Genomic DNA, 20,121 nt, shown 5'->3' with positions numbered 1-20,121 from the left:
TGACCTCAGGATCTGCCCATCTCGGCCTCCCAAATTGCTGGGATTACAGGCGTGAGCCATCCCCCATCCCCGACTTTTTTTTTTGAGACGGAATTTCGTTCTTGTTGCCCAGGCTGGAGTGCCATGGCGCAATCTGGGCTCACTGCAACCTGTGCCTCCCAGGTTCAGGCGATTCTCCTGCCTCAGCCTCCCGAGTAGCTAGGATTACAGGCGCCTGCCATCACGCCCAGCTAATTATTTGTATTTTTTGTATTTTTGTAATTTTTGTATTTTAGTAGAGACAGGATTTCACCATGTAGGCCAGGCTGGTCTGGAACTTCTGACCTCAGGAGATCCACCCACCTTGGCCTCCCAAAGTGCTGGGATTATAGGTGTGAGCCACTGTGCCTGGCCTGACTATTCTTTTTTTTTTTTAATTATACTTTAAGTTCTAGGGTACATATGCACAACGTGCAGGTTTGTTACATATGTATACATGTGCCATGTTGGTGTGCTGCACCCATTAACTCGTCATTTACATTAGGTATATCTCCTAATGCTATCCCTTCCCCCCACCCAAAACAGGAACTGGTGTGTGATGTTCCCCTTCCTGTGTCCAAGTGATCTCATTGTTCAATTCCCACCTATGAGTGAGAACATGCGGTATTTGGTTTTCTGTTCTTGCAATAGTTTGCTGAGAATGATGGTTTCCAGCTGCATCCATGTCCCTACAAAGGACACGAACTCATCCTTTTTTATGACTGCATAGTATTCCATGGTGTATATGTGCCACATTTTCTTAATCCAGGGCCTGACTATTCTTAAAGGGTGGACTACAGAGGGCAAGGACATAACATAAGTTGTCAATTGCCAAGTGAAAGATGCAGTATACAAAGTAATATACACAGGATTTTCTGTCTACCTTTTCTTAAAAATGGTAGAACCAGGCCAAGTGTGGTGGCTCATGCCTATAATCCCAGCACTTTAGGAGGCCAAGGCGGGTGGATCATGAGGTCAGGAAATCGAGACCATCTGGCTAACATGGTGAAATCGTATCTCTACTAAAAATGAAAAAAAAAAAAAAAAAAAAAAATTACCCGGGGATGGTGGTGGGTACTTAGGAGGCTGAGGCAGGAGAATGGCGTGAACCTGGGAGGCGGAGCTTGCAGTGAGCAGAGATCGCTCCACTGCACTCCAGCCTGAGCGACAGAGCAAGATTCCATCTCAAAAATAAATAAATAAATGAAAATATATAGAGACTTTTTTTTTTTTGAGACACAGTCTCATCTGTCACCCAGGCTAGAGTGCAGTGGCACAATCTTGGCTTGCTACAGCCTGTACCTCCCAAGTCAAGTGATTCTTGTGCCTTAGCCTCCCAAGTAGCTGGGATTACCGGTGTGTACCACCACGCCCGGCTAATTTTTGTGTTTTTAGTAGAGACGGGGTTTCACTATGTTGGCCAGGCTGGTCTTGAACTCCTGGCCTCAAGTAATCCACCCATCTCAGTCTCCCAGAGTGCTGGGATTACAGGCCTGAGCTACCATGCCTGGTCTTTTTTTTTTTTTTTTTTTTTTAAGGCTAGTCAAGTGAAGCAATAGGAGTGGAGAGGAAACAAAGAAATCCGTAAGTGGTTGTGATCAATTAGCTGTAAACACCACTGTACTTGGACCAGCCTAAAAAACAGACATTTATCTAAATTTTCTTTAAATATGAATGGAGAAGATATCTGAAAATTCCAAGATCTGAAAACTCACTAATTTAATTTTTCTTTCATGGAAACACAGCAGTATTTCAAGTAGACTAAACATTTAAACAAAACAAGTCTTACTGCTTTCAATCTTTACAATTTTTAACAGAGAGTGAAGCTCACCTAAATATTTGGGGGGAATATTTTCTTTTAGGAACTTGATCAAAATGCCACTGAAAAAGTCCAGGCAATGTTCACAGCCATTGATGAACTCTTGTATGAGCAGAAGTTGAGTGTGCATACCAAGAGTCTACAAGAAGAGTGCCAACAGTGGACAGCCAGCTTTCCTCACCTCAGGTACTGAAGCCCTCCAGTGGACTTGTATTCATGGATAATACTAAAATATTAAAAGTAGATTTTTTTTTTAAAAAGCTTGTATTCTAAAATCTTTCTGAGCATGACTTTAATGAATATAAATAAGGCCATGTGGTATAAAGCCTCAGCTAAGAGAAAACTTAAGTTGGTAGAAGTTTCTTAGAGTTTCCATAACTAACAATATGTGATCCTAATGAAGTAAAACTATTTCTACAACAGCAGCTGAGGTCTAGTATCTGGGTACCAAAAAGCCCTTCTTTTGAACAGGATGGTCAGAAAATGTAACTGTTGTATACAATTAAATTCTTACATATACTTGAAACTAGACAGAGGCTGTTCAAGAGCTTCCTTCAGAAACTGCAATAGTACCACTTATTGCACATACTCAAAATTTATAAAGCTTCATGTTCTTAAGAATGTAATTCATAGTTTTCACTAATTTGACTGGGCCTTCATCCCATTTTGGCTGATTTAATGAGGACTATTATGAAGCATGAAGGGCAGATTACAGATGTTTGCTTAGATTTCTTGGATTTTTTTTTTTTTTTTAACACCAGGCTATAGGTTTATCTTTTCCATCTCCATTCTATGGAAGAGATATACCTGTAGTAAGGCTCTGGATTTACATTTTCTCATTCTTAATCAGTATCAGACTGTATACTGGACTTTTTATGTAGAGCCATCAAATATGTTCAAATTATATCTAGATTTTGTATGTATGCCAGTGAAAGTGCTTAATTGTGTGTGTGTTTCTTCATTTTGAAGGATTCTAGGTAGGCAGATAATCACTCCAAGTGAAGGTTATAGATTGTATCCTAGATCCCCTTCTGCTGTTTCTGCTTCATATGAAACAACCTTGTCTCAAGAAAGAGATTCTACTATGTGAGTATTCCATTATGTAAGTATTTCAATGTGCCCTAATATGCAAGTATTATATCCTACCAGTTGTATTAAGGGATTAAAATACTTCTTCCTACTTACTGGTATTTAGTAAAGCATAGCAAATTCTGTAAGATGGTCCGTAGTCTTTGTGTATATTAAAATTTTATTATGTAATTTTGTTCAAAAAGTTATACCTTTCTTGGAGTGTATTAATCTGTTTTCTGTTGCTTATAACAGAATACCTGAAACTGGGCAATTTATAAGGAAAAGGAAGTTATTTCTTACAGTTCTGGAGGCTGAGAAGTCCAAGGTCAAGGGGCAGGATCTGGGAGGACCTTCTTGCTGGTGGGACTCTCTGCAGGGTCCCAAGGCAGTGCAGGGACTCACATGGCAAGGGGGCTGTTCATGCTAATATGCCAACTCGGGTTTCTCTTTTTTTTTTAATAAAGCTACCAGTTCCCCTTCCACGATAATCCAATAATCCATACATGGATTAAACCATTCACGAGGACAGAACCCCCGAGATCCAATTACCCTTAAAGGCTCCACCTCTCAACACTGCCAAATTAGGGACTAAATTTCAACATGAATTTTGGAGGGGACAAATATTCAAACCATATAATAGTGCTTAAGGATATTCTTGTTATTCAGGTCTCTATATCTATATATATTTACATACATCTATAAATATGGACACTTCCTTCTTGACATAAATGTGTAAATAGAATGGTTTTTTAAAAATGTTGAAGTCTAAGAAAAAGACTTTTAAAACTTTTTTGAAAAAATGTTGAAACTGATTTTTTAATAACATGTAATATTAATTACAATTTAATATCTTTAAAGAAATTAAACTTCAAAGTACTTTATTTTTTTTTTTGAGATGGAATCTCCCTCTGTCACCCAGGCTGGAACAGTCTTGGCTCACTGCAACCTTTACCTCCCAGGTTCAAGCATTTCTTCTGTCTCAGCCTCTCGAGTAGCTGGGACTGCAGGTGCGCACCACAATGCCCGGGGTTTCACCATACTGGTCAGGCTGGTCTCGAACTCCTGACCTCGTGATCCACCCGCCTCGGCCTCCCCAAAGTGCTGGGATTACAGACATGAGCCACCACACCCAGCCTTTTTTTTTTTTTTTTTTTTTTGAGATGGAATCTTGCTCTGTCACTGAGGCTGGAGTGCAGTGTGCAATGGCACAATCTCAGCTCACTGCAACCTCCGCCTCCCAGGTTCGAGCAATTCTCCTGCCTCAGCCTCCCAAGTAGCTGGGATTACAGGCGCCCACCACCATGCCCGGCTAATTTTTGTATTGTTGGTAGAGATGGGGTTTCACCATGTTGGCCAGGCTGGTCTTGAACTCCTGACCTCAGGTGATCTGCCTGCCTCAGCGTTCCAAAGTGCTGGGATTATAGGTGTGAGCCACCATGCCCAGCCCAAAGTAATTTTTTAATGGCAAGATCTTTTGAACACCTCAGACTTTTTAAATAGTAGCAAAATAAACCTAAATAGGATTACTTTGAAACCTATACCTATACTTAAATCTACTGTAAAATATAATATCATAGTTTTAATTCATTTAAAAAATTATTCGTATACTTTTTCCCATGGCTGCAGTTTTACTTATTCGATACCTTCCAATAGTTGTAGTAATACTTACTTTTGGAGCCTCCTTGAGTCTGTGGTAATCTCACCAGACCATAAAGTAAAACATTACTGTTAGGGTTATGGGATCTGGGTTATCAACTGATTTTTGGTCAGATAATGATATTTGTTTGCTGTTCCTAAAGTGATCTAAACTCAAGCTGCTGGTCATTAGGCATTCTTTTTAAATTAAATCTCATGCATTATATCGATAAGTTTACTCCTTTAATATAATATAAAAAATTTTACAGCCTAATGTCACCCACAGAAATGATGTATTCTTTCATTCTCTCTGATCAAAATTATATAACTCATATTCTGTTATTAGAATATATCAACCTGATCTGTTAATGTAAACTTTATATGTGCCTTATTTTATAACTATCAATGGTAAGTTCATTTAGAAATTTAATCTTCAAGGAAATAAGAAATCAAGTCTGAGCAGTTAGTCATCCTTTTTAGGACATCTGACTATATCACCATTCTGCGACATATTGCTAATACCCTTTCCTTTTTACTTGCTACCACCAGTGTTGATTAGTCTTCCTATTTTTGGTTCTCCTTTTTGCTGGGATATTTGACTTACAGTTCTCAATACTTTTCTTTACTTACACAAGTAAAACAAATACCTATTTACACTTTACACACAGACATATACTTAGAAGAAACAAATTATCCAGGTATATTAGCACACCACTACTTATTGGAAGCCATAAAAAATTAAACAAAATCCATGATATTTACTTCTTTCATGTAACAGCTACTTTGTTCATACTTTATATTTTTATTCTTGAGTACCATTATGAACTCATAGCATTTCAAAATATTTATATATTTACTTAGCAATAATTAGTATTGATGCTGTAATTGTTACAAGTTAGCCACTTAAAGCTAGTACTTTTGGTTTTGTTTTGACTATATCTTTGCTTTCTGGTACAGTAGGATGTGCCAGGCCCATCCTTAACTTTTTCTTCCTTTAACATCTAGAATCAGCTGAACTTTAAGGAGACTTACTCCTTTGAGAGGCTAATACAGTTGTATTAAAGAACCAAGTTGGGTGGTGAGGGTATGTAAGTTGTGCTACTGCTATTTTGCCACTTTATTTTATTTATTTATTTATTTTTCAAGAGATAGGGTCTTGCTCTGTCACCCAGGCTGGAGTGCAGTGGCACAATCATAGCTCACAGCAGCCTTGAGCTCCTGGCCTCAAGCAGTCCTCCCACCTCAGCCTTCTGAGTGGCCAGGCTATTTTGCCACTTTTTGCTGTGAGAGGTATGAAGAAAATGTGTCATTAATTCATTTTGATTTTTCAGTTTAACAAATCAGGTTATCATAAAATATAAGGTTTATCAACTGCTAAGACTTTCTATAAAAATAACATTTCAGATTATATCCATTCTTGCCCTCTCCAGCATATTCTCCACATTAAATCAGATTTTTTTTTTAATTCAGGGTTGATCCTTTCTGTCTCCCACTTAAAAACTTTCAGTAGCTTTCCACTGAATTTAAGATAAAAATCTAAAATCGTATCATCAGCTGGCCCCTGCCTACTTCTCTAAGACATCTATCAGTCTCTCTCTCTCATTCATTAATCCTTCCAACACTGGCTTTCTTTCAGACCTCAAATGCACGAAACTAGGTATTTGGTTCAGTTCTCTAGGAGTTCTTGGCCAGAAGAAAGTGGTAGAGTAAATAATATAGTAATACAGCATCTTCCTGTTTGTATCTCTAATACCTAGGACAGTGCCTGTAACATGGTTAGCAGTCAACTTGCTGCTTCCTTTTCTTTTTGGTTTTGTTTTTTGTTTTTTGAGACAGGGTCTTACTCACTTGTACAGGCTGGAGTGCAGTGGTGCAATCACAGGTGACTACAGCCTTGACCTCCTGGGCTAAAGCAATCCTCCTGCCTCAGCCTCCTGAGTAGCTGGGACCACAGGCGTGCTCTACCACATCTGGCTAATTTTTGTATTTTCAGTAGAGATGGGGTTTCACCATGTTGCCCCGGCTGGTCTTGAACTCCTGAGCTCAAGTGATTTGCCCACCTTGGCCTCCCAAAGTGCTGGGATTACAGGCATGATGCGCCATGCCTGGCCACTCTTTTTTCTTAACTAAGTAAAAGCAGATCATATTTACATTTTTAGAAAAACTACACAAAAATGAATTAATGTATACATTGACATTATGGTTGCAAAACAAAGTAATTAATGTCTAGGTCAAAATGAAGTTCCTCAGCACTGTAAGACAGGGTGAGAGAAACAAACACACAAAAAGAAGAAATTCCAGCCAGGCACAGTGGCTCACGCCTGTAATCCTGGCACTCTGGGAGGTTGAGGCAGGTGGATCACTTGAGGTCAGGAGTTTGAGACCAGCCTGGCCAACATAGTGAAACCCTGTCTCTACTAAAAATAAAAAAAATTAGCCAGGTGTGGTGGCACACGCCTGTAATCCCGGCTGCTTGGGAGGCTGAGGCAGGAGAATCCCTTGAACTTGGGAGGCAGAGGTTGCAGTAAGCTGAGATCACATCACTGCACTCCAGCCTGGGCGACAGAGCGAGACTCTGTCTCAAAAAAAAAGGAAAATCCAGGAACTTGTGGCAACATACAGGGGAAATACAGGCCAAAAAAGGATCCCGAAAAGATGAGTTTGAAGACATTTCCACTTGAGAAAAACTATGCATTCTGCTACTTCAAGTTAGCTAAGGGGCTTATTTATACTTAGATATATATCCCAACAAAAAATAACTAACTATAATATCTAATGAGTTGCTAAAGTACATGACTACATGCTGAATTATAACCCTTTAAAAATCATTAAAAGAATGGAGAACCCAAAAATAAACCCTTGCAATTATGGCCAAATGATTTTCGACAAGAGTGCCAAGACTTCCTGGGTAAAGGACAGTCTCTTTAACAGATGGTGTTAGGAAAACTGGACACCCACATGCAGAACAATGAAGTTGGACCCTTACTTATGCCATATACAAAAATTAACTAAAAATGGATCGAAGACCTAAATGTAAGATGTAAAACTGTGCCAGGCGCGGTGGCTCAAGCCTGTAATCCTAGCACTTTGGGAGGCCGAGACAGGCGGATCACGAGGTCAGGAGATCGAGACCATCCTTGCTAACACGGTGAAACCCCGTCTCTACTAAAAAATACAAAAACTAGCCGGGCGAGGTGGCGGGCGCCTGTAGTCCCAGCTACTCAGGAGGCTGAGGCAGGAGAATGGCGTAAACCCAGGAGGCGGAGCTTGCAGTGAACTGAGATCTGGCCACTGCACTCCAGCCTGGGTGACAGAGCGAGACTCCGTCTCAAAAAAAAAAAAAAAAAGATGTAAAACTGTAAAACTCCTAGAATAAAACATAGGGGCAAGGCTTCAGGCCATTGGATTTGGCATTGATTTCTTGAATATAACACTAAAAGCACAGGCAACAAAAGCAATAACAGACAAATGGAACTACATCAAATATAAACACTTCTGAACATCAAAAGAATGAAAAGGCAATATATGGAATGGGAGAAAAGATTTGCAAATCATATCTGATGAGGAGTTAATATCCAGAATATATAAGAATCATCTATAACCCAACAACAACAAAAAATAGTAATCCAGGCTGGGCATGGTGGCTCATGCCTGTAATCCCAACACTTTGAGAGGCCAAGGCGGGTGGATCACCTGAGGTCAAGTGTTCAAGACCAGCCTGGCTATACATAGTGAAACCCCATCTCTACTAAAAATACAAAAATTAGCTGGGAGTGGCAGTGTGCACTTGTAATTCCAGCTACTCAGGAGGCTGAGGCAGGAGAATTGCTTGAACCCAAGAGGCAGAGGTTGCAGTGAGCTGAGATCGCACCATTGCACTCCAGCCTGGGCGGCAACAGTGAAACTCCATCTCAAAAAATAATAATAATAATTCAATTGAAAAAATGGACAAAGGACTTGAATAGACAATTCTACAAAGATATGCAAATGGCCAATAAGCACCTGAAAAGATGCTAAGCAGGAAGGATAGCTCTTGGCCACTTGTTCCTTCCAATCATCCCAGAGGGCCTTGGCAGTAATCACTTTTTTAGAGATGCGGAACTGTACTTCCTAATGCCTACACCTGGAAGGACTGGTTCCAAATTAAACTCTTTGTGTAAATAAAAAACCTAGCAGTCATTTTATCCTCCATGAATGTGGGAGAAGAATAAAGTTATGTCACACAAGAAAACACATCTCTATTTAAATATAACTACCAGGGCAACACAGTATTAGGTAAGATAACTGTTATTCTTTTTGTTTGGTTGTTTGTTTTAGGAGACAGGGTCCCACTATGTTGCCCAGGCTGGCCTCAAACTCCTGAATTCAAGAGATCCTCCTGCCTTGGCCTCCCAAATAGCTGGGACTGTAGGCACATGCCACTGTATCCAGCCTATTCCTTTGTTAAATAAATGAATTACAGACATTATATAAATTAAAGGTTATTTTCCAGATATAGTAATCTCCAAAGTCCAATGATTTAAAAGATTCCTTTGTTAAAAATAACATATGCAGTTTTCCAGTCAGATGCTAAGTAGTTTTTCACATCATGTCTGGTGGCTCCGTGGATTATAACAGCAGAGAACATGGCGGCCCACAGAGAATGGACCCTGATGGTGTCATCGAGAGCAACTGGAAGGAGGTTGTTGATAACTTTGATGATACAAACTTAAAGGAGTCTCTTCTTTGGGGTATCTGTGCTTATGATTTGAGAAGCCTTCCGCTATTCAGCAGAGACCTATTATTCCCTGTATTAAAGATCCAAAAGATGGCCGGGCACAGTGGTTCACACCTGTAATCCCAGCACTTTGGGAGGCCGAGGCGGGTAGATCGCCTGAGGTCAGGAGTTCGAGCCCAGCCTGGCCAACATGGTGAAACCCCATCTCTACTAAAAATACAAAAATTAGCTGGGCATGTTGGTGGGTACCTGCAATCCCAGCTACTCGGGAGGTTGAGGCAGGAGAATCAACCCTTGAACTTGGGAGGCGGAGGTTGCAGTGAGCCGAGATCGCACCATTGTACTCCATCCTGGGTGACAAGAGCAAAACTCCATCTCAAAAACAAAACAAAACCAAAAGTACCCGAAAGTTATTTCTGGCACTTGGAGACTATACGGGAGCAACATGTCATGCCTGCATTGGTGGAACAGATGTTCAAAATGAATGCAAAAACTGCAGGCTGAAGCACCACATATTGTTGATACACCAGGGAGAGTATGTGATATGTTAAACAGAAGAGGCCGGGCGCGGTGGCTCAAGCCTGTAATCCCAGCACTTTGGGAGGCCGAGACGGGCGGATCACGAGGTCAGAAGATCGAGACCATCCTGGTTAACACGGTGAAACCTCGTCTCTACTAAAAAAATACAAAAAACTAGCCGGGCGAGGTGGCGGGCGCCTGTAGTCCCAGCTACTCGGGAGGCTGAGGCAGGAGAATGGCGTAAACCCGGGAGGCGGAGCTTGCAGTGAGCTGAGATCCGGCCACTGCACTCCAGCCTGGGCGACAGAGCGAGACTCCGTCTCAAAAAAAAAAAAAAAAAAAAAACCAGAAGATACCTTTTTCCAAAATGGATCAAAATGTTAGTTTTGGATGAAGCGGATGAAATGTTCAGCCAAGGGTTTAATGATCAAATCTATGAGATTTTCCCAAAAATTAAATATAAGTATTTAGGTTGTGTTGCTTTCTGCCACGATGCCAACTGATGTGTTGGAAGTGACCAAAAAATTCACTAAAGATCCAATTCAAATTCTGGTGAAAAAGGAAGAATTGAACCTTGAAGGAATCAAACAGTTTTATATCAATGTTGAGCGAGAGGAATGGAAGTTGGATACACTTTGTGATTTGTACAAAACACCATTAAACAGGCTGTTATTTTTCTCAATACAAGGTGCAAGGTGGACTGGCTGGCTGAGAAAATTCATGCCAGGGACTTCACAGTTTTTGCTCTGCATGGTGACGTGGACCAGAAGGAGAGAGATATTATCATGAGGGAATTCCGATCAGGGTCAAGCCCTGTTCCGATCACTACTGACTTGTTGGCACGTGGGACTGATGTCCAAGTGTCTTTGGTTATAAACTATGATCTACCTACCAGTCATGAAAACTATATTCACAGAATTGGCAGAAGGGGTCGATTTAGTAGAAAAGGTGTGGCTATAAACTTTGCTACTGAAGAAGACAAGAAGATTCTTCGTGACACTGAGATTTTTCTACAATACTACAGTGAAGGAAATGCCCATAAATGTAGCTGATTGTATTTAATTCCTGGGGTGAGAGAGTTTTATATGCAATGCTCCCTGTTGTCGAATAGACAATTACAATGTGCATTGTGCTTCTTTCTTTAGGAATATTTGAATCTTGTCTCAATTCTCATAACAGATCAGAAATACAGATTTTGATAGCAAAGCAACATTAGTCGTGAGCTCTTGTGAGGAAAGTCATTGGCTTTATCCTCTTTAAACTGTTAGGATAGGTATAAAAGAAAAAAAATTTTCTTTCTTCGAAATTTATTTCCTAGTTCTGTAGAAATAGTTGTATTAGATGTTCTGTATTATTTAATAATATATTTGGGGACTAAAATATATAAGTGCTGTATAAAGTCAGCCAATTATATTAAAGTAGTATATCTGCCCTTATTGTGTTTGTCATTAGCCTGAGTAGGAAGGCCTTTAAAATTGATTTTTTTAGAAAGCATTCAAATGCATTTTATTTGGTATTGTATTTATTGCAATCAAGTATTTAATTAGTGCTAAGTGTGAACTGGACCCTGTTGCTAAGTACAAGCAAGCAATCATATCCTAAGTAGGGTTAGATTCACAGTAAAATTGCCATATTGCACATGTCTTAATGACGTTTGAGTGTTAAATAAACTGTATATTCACTTAAAAAAAAAAGAAAAAAAAAGGAAATAACGGCCAGGCGTGGTGGCTCACGCCTATAATCCTGGCACTTTGGGAGTGTGAGGTGGGCAGATAACCTGAGGTCAGGAGTTTCAGACCAGTCTAGCCAACACGTTGAAACCCCATCTCTACTAAAAAGACAAAAATTAGCCAGGCGTGGTGGCGCACACCTGTAATCCCAGCTACTGGGGAGGCTGAGACAGGAGAGTCGCTTGAACCCTGGAGGCAGATCTTGCAGTGAGCCAAGATCATGCACTGCACTCCAGCCTGGGTGACAGAGCGAGACTCTGTCTCAAAAAAAAAAAAAAAAAGAAAAGAAAAGAAAAAAAAGAAATAACATTTACAAAGACAACTTTATGGTTGTAGAATACTATCTTATTTTTTGCTGCAGCTTTAGGGGAAATGGGAATATTTTTCCTTCTTATCTAGCTAAGATTTCTTCTAATAGCAGTTATAAAGGCCTATAGTTGTTAGAAATTCCTATTTGTTTTTCAACACAAAGAATTCCATTAGTTACCACTGACTAAAAATATAATTGGTTATTAGTATAAATGGAATAATACAATAGCAGAATAACATAATGGAATGTTGGGTATACATTCCATATGTTTGATAGCTTTTTTTTTGTCACCCAGGCTGGAGTGCAATGGCGTGATCTCTGCTCACTGCAACCTTTGCCTCCCAGGTTCAAGGGATTCTCCTTCCTCAGCCTCCCAAGTAGCTGGGATTACAGGCGTGAGCCACCATACCCGGCTAATTTTTTATATTATTATTATTTTTTTTTTAAAGGAGAGACGGGGTTTCGCTGTGTTAGCCAGGATGGTCTCAATCTCCTGACCTCGTGATCCGCCCACCTTGGCCTCCCAAAGTGCTGGGATTACGGGTGTGAGCCACTGCCCCTGGCCTAATTTTTGTATTTTTTAAGTAGAGACAGGGTTTCACCATGTTGGCCAGGCTGGTCTCAAACTCCTGACCTCAGGTGATCTGCCTGCCTCAGCCTCCCAAACTGTTGGGATTAGAAGCATGAGCCACTGTGCCCAGGCTGTTTGATAGCTTTTAATTTTATTATGGTAAAAAAAAAATTACTGTCACCACTATTTTATACAAGAAAAATATTAACACAAAAAAGCATGAAGTACATAATCTCAAAATAATGATAATCCTTTTTAAGAAAAGATTTGGCAATATTACTAGGTATTATCACTAATATTACTAAGTATTTCACTAATTTTGGTGTGGAACAGTAAAAATTTTGTCATGGATTGGCATAAATCTGCTGACTGGAATTTGGGAACCATTGTTTTAGAATTTTAGAACAGAGACTTAAAGAATCTTAAATCGGCCGGGCGCGGTGGCTCAAGCCTGTAATCCCAGCACTTTGGGAGGCCGAGACGGGCGGATCACGAGGTCAGGAGATCGAGACCATCCTGGCTAACATGGTGAAACCCTGTCTCTACTAAAAAATACAAAAAAACTAGCCGGACGAGGTGGCGGGCGCCTGTAGTCCCAGCTACTCGGGAGGCTGAGGCAGGAGAATGGACTGAATCCGGGAGGCGGAACTTGCAGTGAGCTGAGATCTGGCCACTGCACTCCAACCTGGGCGACAGAGCAAGATTCTGTCTCAAAAAAAAAAAAAAAAAAAAAAAGAATCTTAAATCTCCAACTTAAAGATTTTTAGAAACAGTAGTATCAGCTGATTTAGACATATTGGATCTTCAAATCGATTCCCTCCCTCCCTCCCTCCCGCCCTTCATCCCTTCCTTCCTTTTTTTTTTTTTTTTTTTTTTTTTTTTGGTGAGAGAGGGCCTCACTTTGTCACCCAGACTGGAGTACAGTGGCGCAATCTGAGCTCATTACAGCCTTGATCTCCTGGGCTCGGGTGATCCTCCCACCTCAGCCTCCTGAGTAGCTGGGACTACAGGTGTGCACCACCACATCTGGCTAATTTTGTATTTCTTGTAGAGACAGAAAAAAGCTCGCCTTTTGCCCAGGCTGAGCTTCTCTTATCTCTTACCATCTCCATCCCAGTGCCACCTGCCATGGTCAAGGATCTTATCTGCTTACCAACTCTTGCCTAAGAGAAGTTTACTTCTTTTTATGTTAAAGAAGTCTGGAGGAAGGCAATGTAAAGTGGTGGCATGGTGTTTTCAGGGACTAAGACACTTCATCTTTCTGTCATATCATGTTAGCCCACTATGTTTTTTCTGAAGTTTTCTTCATGGTTCAAAATAGCTGATAGAGCTCCAAACGTGATATTCACCTTCCAGGTAGCAGAAAGGAGGAAAGACAGCAGGGCCAAATGGTATTCCTTGCAGTCACACCAGTTCCCTTTAAACAGCCTTCCCAGAGTCCTACAAAATAATTCTGCTCATATTGCATTGACTATGTCTGGCTGCAAGGTGACTGGGAGATGCAGTCTTTGAGATGGATATGTTGTTTCCATGAATTGGGATGATTTTACTAGGAAAGAAGGAGAGAATGGATATTGAGGGGCATGTAGCATTCTCTACCATGTATGTATATGGTTTTTATGAAATTATATATTTTGTAATCTCTTTATACTTAATATTTTATTGTGGACATCTTCCATTTTTCCCAATATTAACGTAAGGACTTTATTCCATTGCATGAATATATCACTATTTAAGAAACTCATCCCCAAATCCTCTATTTTGAAACAGTTCGGCTAGTTTCTATTTTTGGCAATTATAAACAATTCTGTGATCATAATTCTTTTTTTTTTTTTTTTTTTTTTTTTGAGATAGGGTCTCCCTCTGTTGCCTAGGCTGAAGTGCAGTGGCACAGTCATGGCTCATTGCAACTTCTGCCTCCCAGGCTCAAGTAATTCTTCTACTTCAGCCTCCTGAGTAGCTGGGACTATAGGTGCATGCCACCATACCTGGCTAATCTTTGTACTTTTTTGCAGAAATCAAGTTTCACCATGTTGCACAGGCTGGTGTTAAACTCCTGGGCTCAAGCGATCCACTCGCCTCAGCCTCCCAAAGTGTTGAGATGACAGGAATGAACCACTGTGCCCCACCAATCATAATTCTTATAGCTAAATCTTACAGGTCATATCCTTAAAGGAAATCCCTACAAATGAAACCACTGAATCAGAGAAAATGTGTATTCTAAAGCTCCTAATACATATTTCCAAAACGTCTTCCAGTAAGATTTTCCCACCAGCCTTGTTTAAAAGTGCCATGGGTTTATTTTATGTATGTATGTAGGTATGTAGGTATGTATGTATGTAGGTATGTATGTATTTTGTGACAGTGTCTTGCTCTGTCGCCCAGGCTGGAGTGCAGTAGTGTAATCTCAGCTCACTGCAACCTCCACCTCCCAGGTTCAAGCAGTTATCCTGTCTTAGCCTCCCAGGTAGGGATTACAGGCATATGCCACCACACCTGGCTAATTTTTGTACTTTTAGTAGAAATGGGGTTTCACCATGTTGACCAGGCTGGTCTTAAACTCCTGATCTCAAGTGATCCGCCTGCCTTGGCCTCCCACTGTGCTGGGATTACAGGCATGAGCCATGGGCCCAGCTGCCATGGGTTTATTCTGTTTTCCTAGTTAAAAAAAAAATACTTAAGGCACAAAAAAATATAAAGAGCAATACAAAGTGTAAATTGGTTATATTTAACATTTGATTAAACTGAGATCCATTTTTTAAGATTTTATTTCTCAGATTCGATTGACTTTCTCCAAAGTAAACCCACTGAAACAAATGAGTCATCACATATTTATTGAATGCCTAGGAAGGAAGAGAAATTTAAATATTAATAAGATAAGATCCCTGCCCTTAAGGAGCATATATTTTGGGCAATGATGGAGTTACTGAAATAAGGATATAACCTCCTGAGATATCTTAAGATGTAATTAGGAATGTGATTATTCTTAGTTTTTAAAAAACTTGTTTGTTAGCCTGTTATCGTTTAGATATTTGTCCTTGCCTAAATCTCTTGTAGAATTATAATCCCCAGTGCTGGGAGGTGGGGCCTAGTGGGAGGTGTCTGAGTCATGGGGACAAATCCCTCATGACTTGGTACGATCTTTGCAATAGTGAATGAGTTCTCATGAGATCTAGTTATTTAGAAGTTTGTGGCACCACTCCATACACACACTCTCCTTCTCCTGCTCTGGCCACGTGATATGCCTACTCCTGCTTCACTTTCTACCATAAGTTAAAGCTTCCTGCAGCCTCTCTCAAAGCAGATGCTAGCACTATTAGCACCATCCTTCCTGTACAACCTGCAGAGCTATAGGCCAATTAAGATTCTTTTCTTATAAATTACCCAGTCTCAGGTATTTGTTGTTGTTGTTGTTGTTTGAGATGGAGTCTTACTCTGTTGCCCAGGCTGAGGTGCAGTGGTGTGATCTCGACTCACCACAACCTCTGCCTCCCGGGTTCAAGCAATTCTCCTGCCTTAGCCTCCTGAGTAGCTGGGACTACAGGCGCGTGCCACCGTGCCCAGCTGATTTTTGTATTTTTAGTAGAGATGGGGTTTCACTGTGTTGGCCAGGCTGGTCTCAAACTCCTGACCTCATGATCCGCCCGCCTTGTCTTCCCAAAGTGCTAGGATTATAGGCGTGAGCCACCACACCTGGTTAGGTATTTCTTTATAGCAATGCAAGAATGACTTCATACAGAACACTGATACCAAGGAATGGGGTATTGCTATAAGGATACCTGACAATGTGGAAGTGACTTTGAAACTGGGTAATGGGCAGAGGTTGAAAGATTGGAGGGCTCAGAAGACAACAGGAACATGAGGGAAAGTTTAGAATTTCTTAGAGACCAGTTAAATGATTGTGACCAAAATGCGAATAGTGAAATGGACGATAAAGTCCAGGCTGACAAGGTCTCAGAAGGAAATGAGGAACTTATTGGGGATTGGAGCAAAGGGCATGCATGTTATGCCTTAGCAAAGAACTTGGCTGTATTGTGTCCATGCCCTAGAGATCTGTGGAATTTTGATCTTGAGAGTCATGATGTAGGGTACTGGGTAGCAGAAATTTCTAAGTTGCAGAGTGTTCAAGAAGTAACATGGCTGCTTCTAACACCTGTGCTTAGATGTGGGAGCAAAGAAATGACTTAAAGTTGGAATTTATATTTAAAAGGGGAGCAGAGCATAAAAGGTTGGAAAATTTGCAGCCTAGCCGCGTGACAAAGAAAGAAAAAGCTTTTTGGCATGAGGAATTCAAGCAGGCTGTGGAGCAACAATTTGATAGAGATATTTGCATAACTAAAAAGCAGCAAAGTGCTAATAGCCAAGACAATGGGAAAAAGGCATTTCAGAGACCTTCATAGCAGCCCCTCCCATCACAGGCCCAGAGGCCTAGGAGGGAAGAATGGTTTTGTGGGGCAGACCCAGGACCTTGTTGCCTTGAGCAGCCTTGGGACACTGCTTTTTGCTGGGGCTCAGCAGGGCCCAGTTACAGCTTGACTTGCCACTTTAGAGAATGCAAGCTGTCCTGATCTCAAGTGATCCATGGTGAAACCTGACTCTACTAAAAATACAAAAATTAGCCAAGTGTGGTGGCGGACGCCTGTAATCCCAGCTACTTGGGAGGCTGAGGCATGAGAATCCCTTGAGCTCAGGAGGCAGAAGTTGCAGTGAGCCGAGATCATGCCACTGCAGTCCAGTTTGGGTGATTCAGTGAGACTCTGTATCAAAAAAAAAAAAAAAAAAAAAGGGTTGCAGGCAAGCTGTAAGCCTTGGCAGCTTCCATGTGGTGTTAAGCTTGCAGGCACTCAGAGGGCAAAGAGTGAAGGCTTGGCAGTATCTGTATAGATTTCAGAGGATGTATGAGAAAGCCTGGGTGCCCAGGCAGAAGCCAGATGTAGGGGTGGAGTCCTCACAGAGAACCTCTACTGGAGCAGTGCAGAGGGGAAGTAGGGGGTTGGAGGCCCCACACACAGTTCCCACTGGGGCACTGTCTAGTGGAGCTGTGGGAAGTGCGTCACCATCCTCCAGACCCCAGAAGGATAGATTCACCTTGCACCCTCTACCTAGAAAGCTGCAGGCATTCAGGACAGGTGCTCACGCCTGTAATCCCAACACTTTGGGAGGCTAAGGTGGGCAGATCACTGGAGGCCAGGAGTTTGAGACCAGCCTGGCCAAAATGGTGAAACCCCGTCTCTACTAAAGTACAAAAATTAACTGGGTGTAGTGGCGCTCACCTGTAATCCCAGCTCCTCAGGAGGCTGAGGCAGGAGAACTGCTTGAACCCAGGAGGTGGAGGGTACAGTGGGCCAAGATCCCACCACTGCACTCCAGCCTGAGCGTAAGAACAAGACTTTGTCTCTCAAAAAAAAAAAAAAAAGAAAAAGGAAGCTGCAGGCATTCAACTCCACCCCGTGAGAGCAACCTTGGTGGCTGAACCCTGCAAAGCCATGGGGTAGAGCTCCCTAAGGCCTTGGAAGCCTACCCCTTGTACCTCCTTGTGGGACATCAAGGGGCTCTAAGAGTTAATGACTCCCCTACTGGGTTTTGAACTTGCATGGGACCTGTAGCCCCTTTCTTTTGGAACAAAAATGTTTAACGCCTATACTCCCATTGTATCTTGGAAGTAAATAACTTGTTTTTGATTTACAGGCTCATAGGTGGCAGGGATGTGCCTTGTCTCAGATGAGACTTGGGACTTTGGACTTTTGAATTAACACTGGAATGAATCAAGACTTTTGAGACTTTTCGGAAGGCATGATTGTATTTTGCAATGTTAGAAGGATATGAGATTTGAGAGGAACCAAGGGCAGAATGCCCGCATCTCATATTGAATTGTAATCCCCCATGCTAGAGGTGGGGCCTGGTGGGAAGTGTTTGGGTCATGGGGGAGGATCCCTCATGGCTTTGTACTGTCTTTGCGATAGTGAGTTCCCATGACATCTGGTCATTTAAAAGTGTGTGACACCTCCCCTCCCACACACATTCTCTCTTGCTCCTGCTCCCACTTAACATTCCACCATGAGTAAAAGCTTTGTAAGTCCTCTGCAGAAGCAGATGCCAGCACTATGCTTCCTATACAGCCTCCAGAACTGTGAGCCAATGACATCTCTTTTCTTATAAATTACCCAGTCTCAGATATTTCTTTATAGCAAGGCAAGGATGACCTAATACACAGCTATAGCTGTTTGCATCTAAAAAGACAGCAAGCAGCATCAGATAGTCCATAGTACATGTAGGCAGAATAGTTCTATGACCAGAATTTAATCTTCCTGTTCTGAGAAATGGTAGGTTATTGAGGCTTAGAATAGGTATTGCCAGGGCAAGGGGTGTTTGAGCCAAAACTCATGTAACTGTGTTGCCATAAGAACTGTTTATGTTTAGATAATTAATATTTACTTCTTCTTTCCTCTCCAAGATTTGGTATAAGGGGAAAGAAGTTACATTTTTCATCTTCTTATGCTCATAAAGCATCTTCCATTGCCAAATCCTCCAGCTTTTGTTCTATGGAAAGAGACGAGGAAGACTCTATAATCTTCTCGGAAGGAATAATTGAGGAATACCTAGCATTCGATCACACAGATATGTGAGTATTGTGTCTTTTAAGCTTTTTACTCCCCTCTTATTTTGTGTATTAATACCTATTTTTTCTAAATGACGCTACCAATGTATACAATTAAATATATGCCAGTTTCTGTTATTTATTTTCTCAGGTATCCAGAATTTATATTCTTATTGCTTCCATATACTAGACTTCCTTGTGTATTTTATACCTTCACACATCATTTACCTGTTCCTGAGATTAGAGATTTTAAAATAAGTTTATTTTTTCCCCACATAGTTTGATTTTACCCTTTTGCAAATTACCACCAGTGGGAACTTTTAAAACCTTTTAAAAAAGCAGTTGAAGAGAAATGAACTTTGTTTACATAAATCCTGTTTGAAAAAGGTATATACAGGCCAGGCGCGGTGGCTCACACCTGTAATCCCAGCACATTGGGAGGCCGAGGTGGGCAGATCACTTCAGGTCAGGAGTTCGAGACCAGCCCGACCAACCTGGTGAAACCCCATCTCTACTAAAAATACAAAAATTAGCTGGGTGTGGTGGTGCATGCCTCTAATGTCAGCTACTTGGGAGGCTGAGGCCAGAGAATCGCTTGAACCTGGGAGGCAGAGGTTGCAGTGAGCTGAGATCACGCCACTGCACTCCAGCCTACGCAACAGAGCAAGACTCCATCTCCAAAAAACAAAAAAGAAAAGAAAAAGTTACAAACAGTTTGTTTAAAACCTTATGGTTGGCACAGATTTTATAATTAATGTCTATTTATATCTATTCTTACTATATTCTAATAGTTGTCCTATCACATAGATATGATTTATCTTCTTTACAGGATAGGTGAGAATCAGAGTAGTTAATGATCTGTCTAAAGTAAAGCTAAAACCAAAATCTTACTCATCTGATTCTCAATCCAGTCTTCGCTTCACTATTCCTTGCTACCTTTCTGAAACATTAACCTGTTAAACTATTCCTGTAAGCCTTTAAAAGTCCCAGATTTGATAGTCACAGCAGCATATTTGAAAATAAGTGAGAATTTCTCTTTAGGATATGTGGCTGTGGTTAGGTCTAGTAGTTAGTATTGCGTCACATGATTCTGGATGCATTTTTTTTTTCCCATTGTATTTTTTCCCATTGTA

At 41.0% G+C, this 20,121-nt stretch overlaps 1 protein-coding gene and 1 pseudogene across 3 annotated transcripts in view; both read left to right on the top strand.

The window, feature by feature from the left end:
• Nucleotides 1-20,121, top strand: part of FAM149B1 (family with sequence similarity 149 member B1) — an 81,866-nt gene that overhangs the window by 25,004 nt on the left and 36,741 nt on the right. For 2 of the 3 annotated variants that reach the window (XM_028853438.2, NM_001261753.1), the window contains 3 exon segments: nt 1,881-2,023; nt 2,807-2,923; nt 18,845-19,012. In XM_028853438.2, coding sequence (XP_028709271.1) covers nt 1,917-2,023; nt 2,807-2,923; nt 18,845-19,012 — 392 coding nt within the window. In that variant the 5' untranslated portion in view covers nt 1,881-1,916. 3 annotated transcript variants of the gene reach the window in all.
• LOC107000159 (eukaryotic initiation factor 4A-II-like) lies at nt 9,017-10,982 on the top strand (annotated as a pseudogene).

This window comes from Macaca mulatta, chromosome 9 (assembly GCF_049350105.2).
Source record: "Macaca mulatta isolate MMU2019108-1 chromosome 9, T2T-MMU8v2.0, whole genome shotgun sequence".
In the NCBI taxonomy this organism is placed as follows: domain Eukaryota; kingdom Metazoa; phylum Chordata; class Mammalia; order Primates; family Cercopithecidae; genus Macaca; species Macaca mulatta.
Note: the sequence above shows the minus strand (reverse complement) of the source record. Positions and strands in the feature narration are given on the sequence as shown.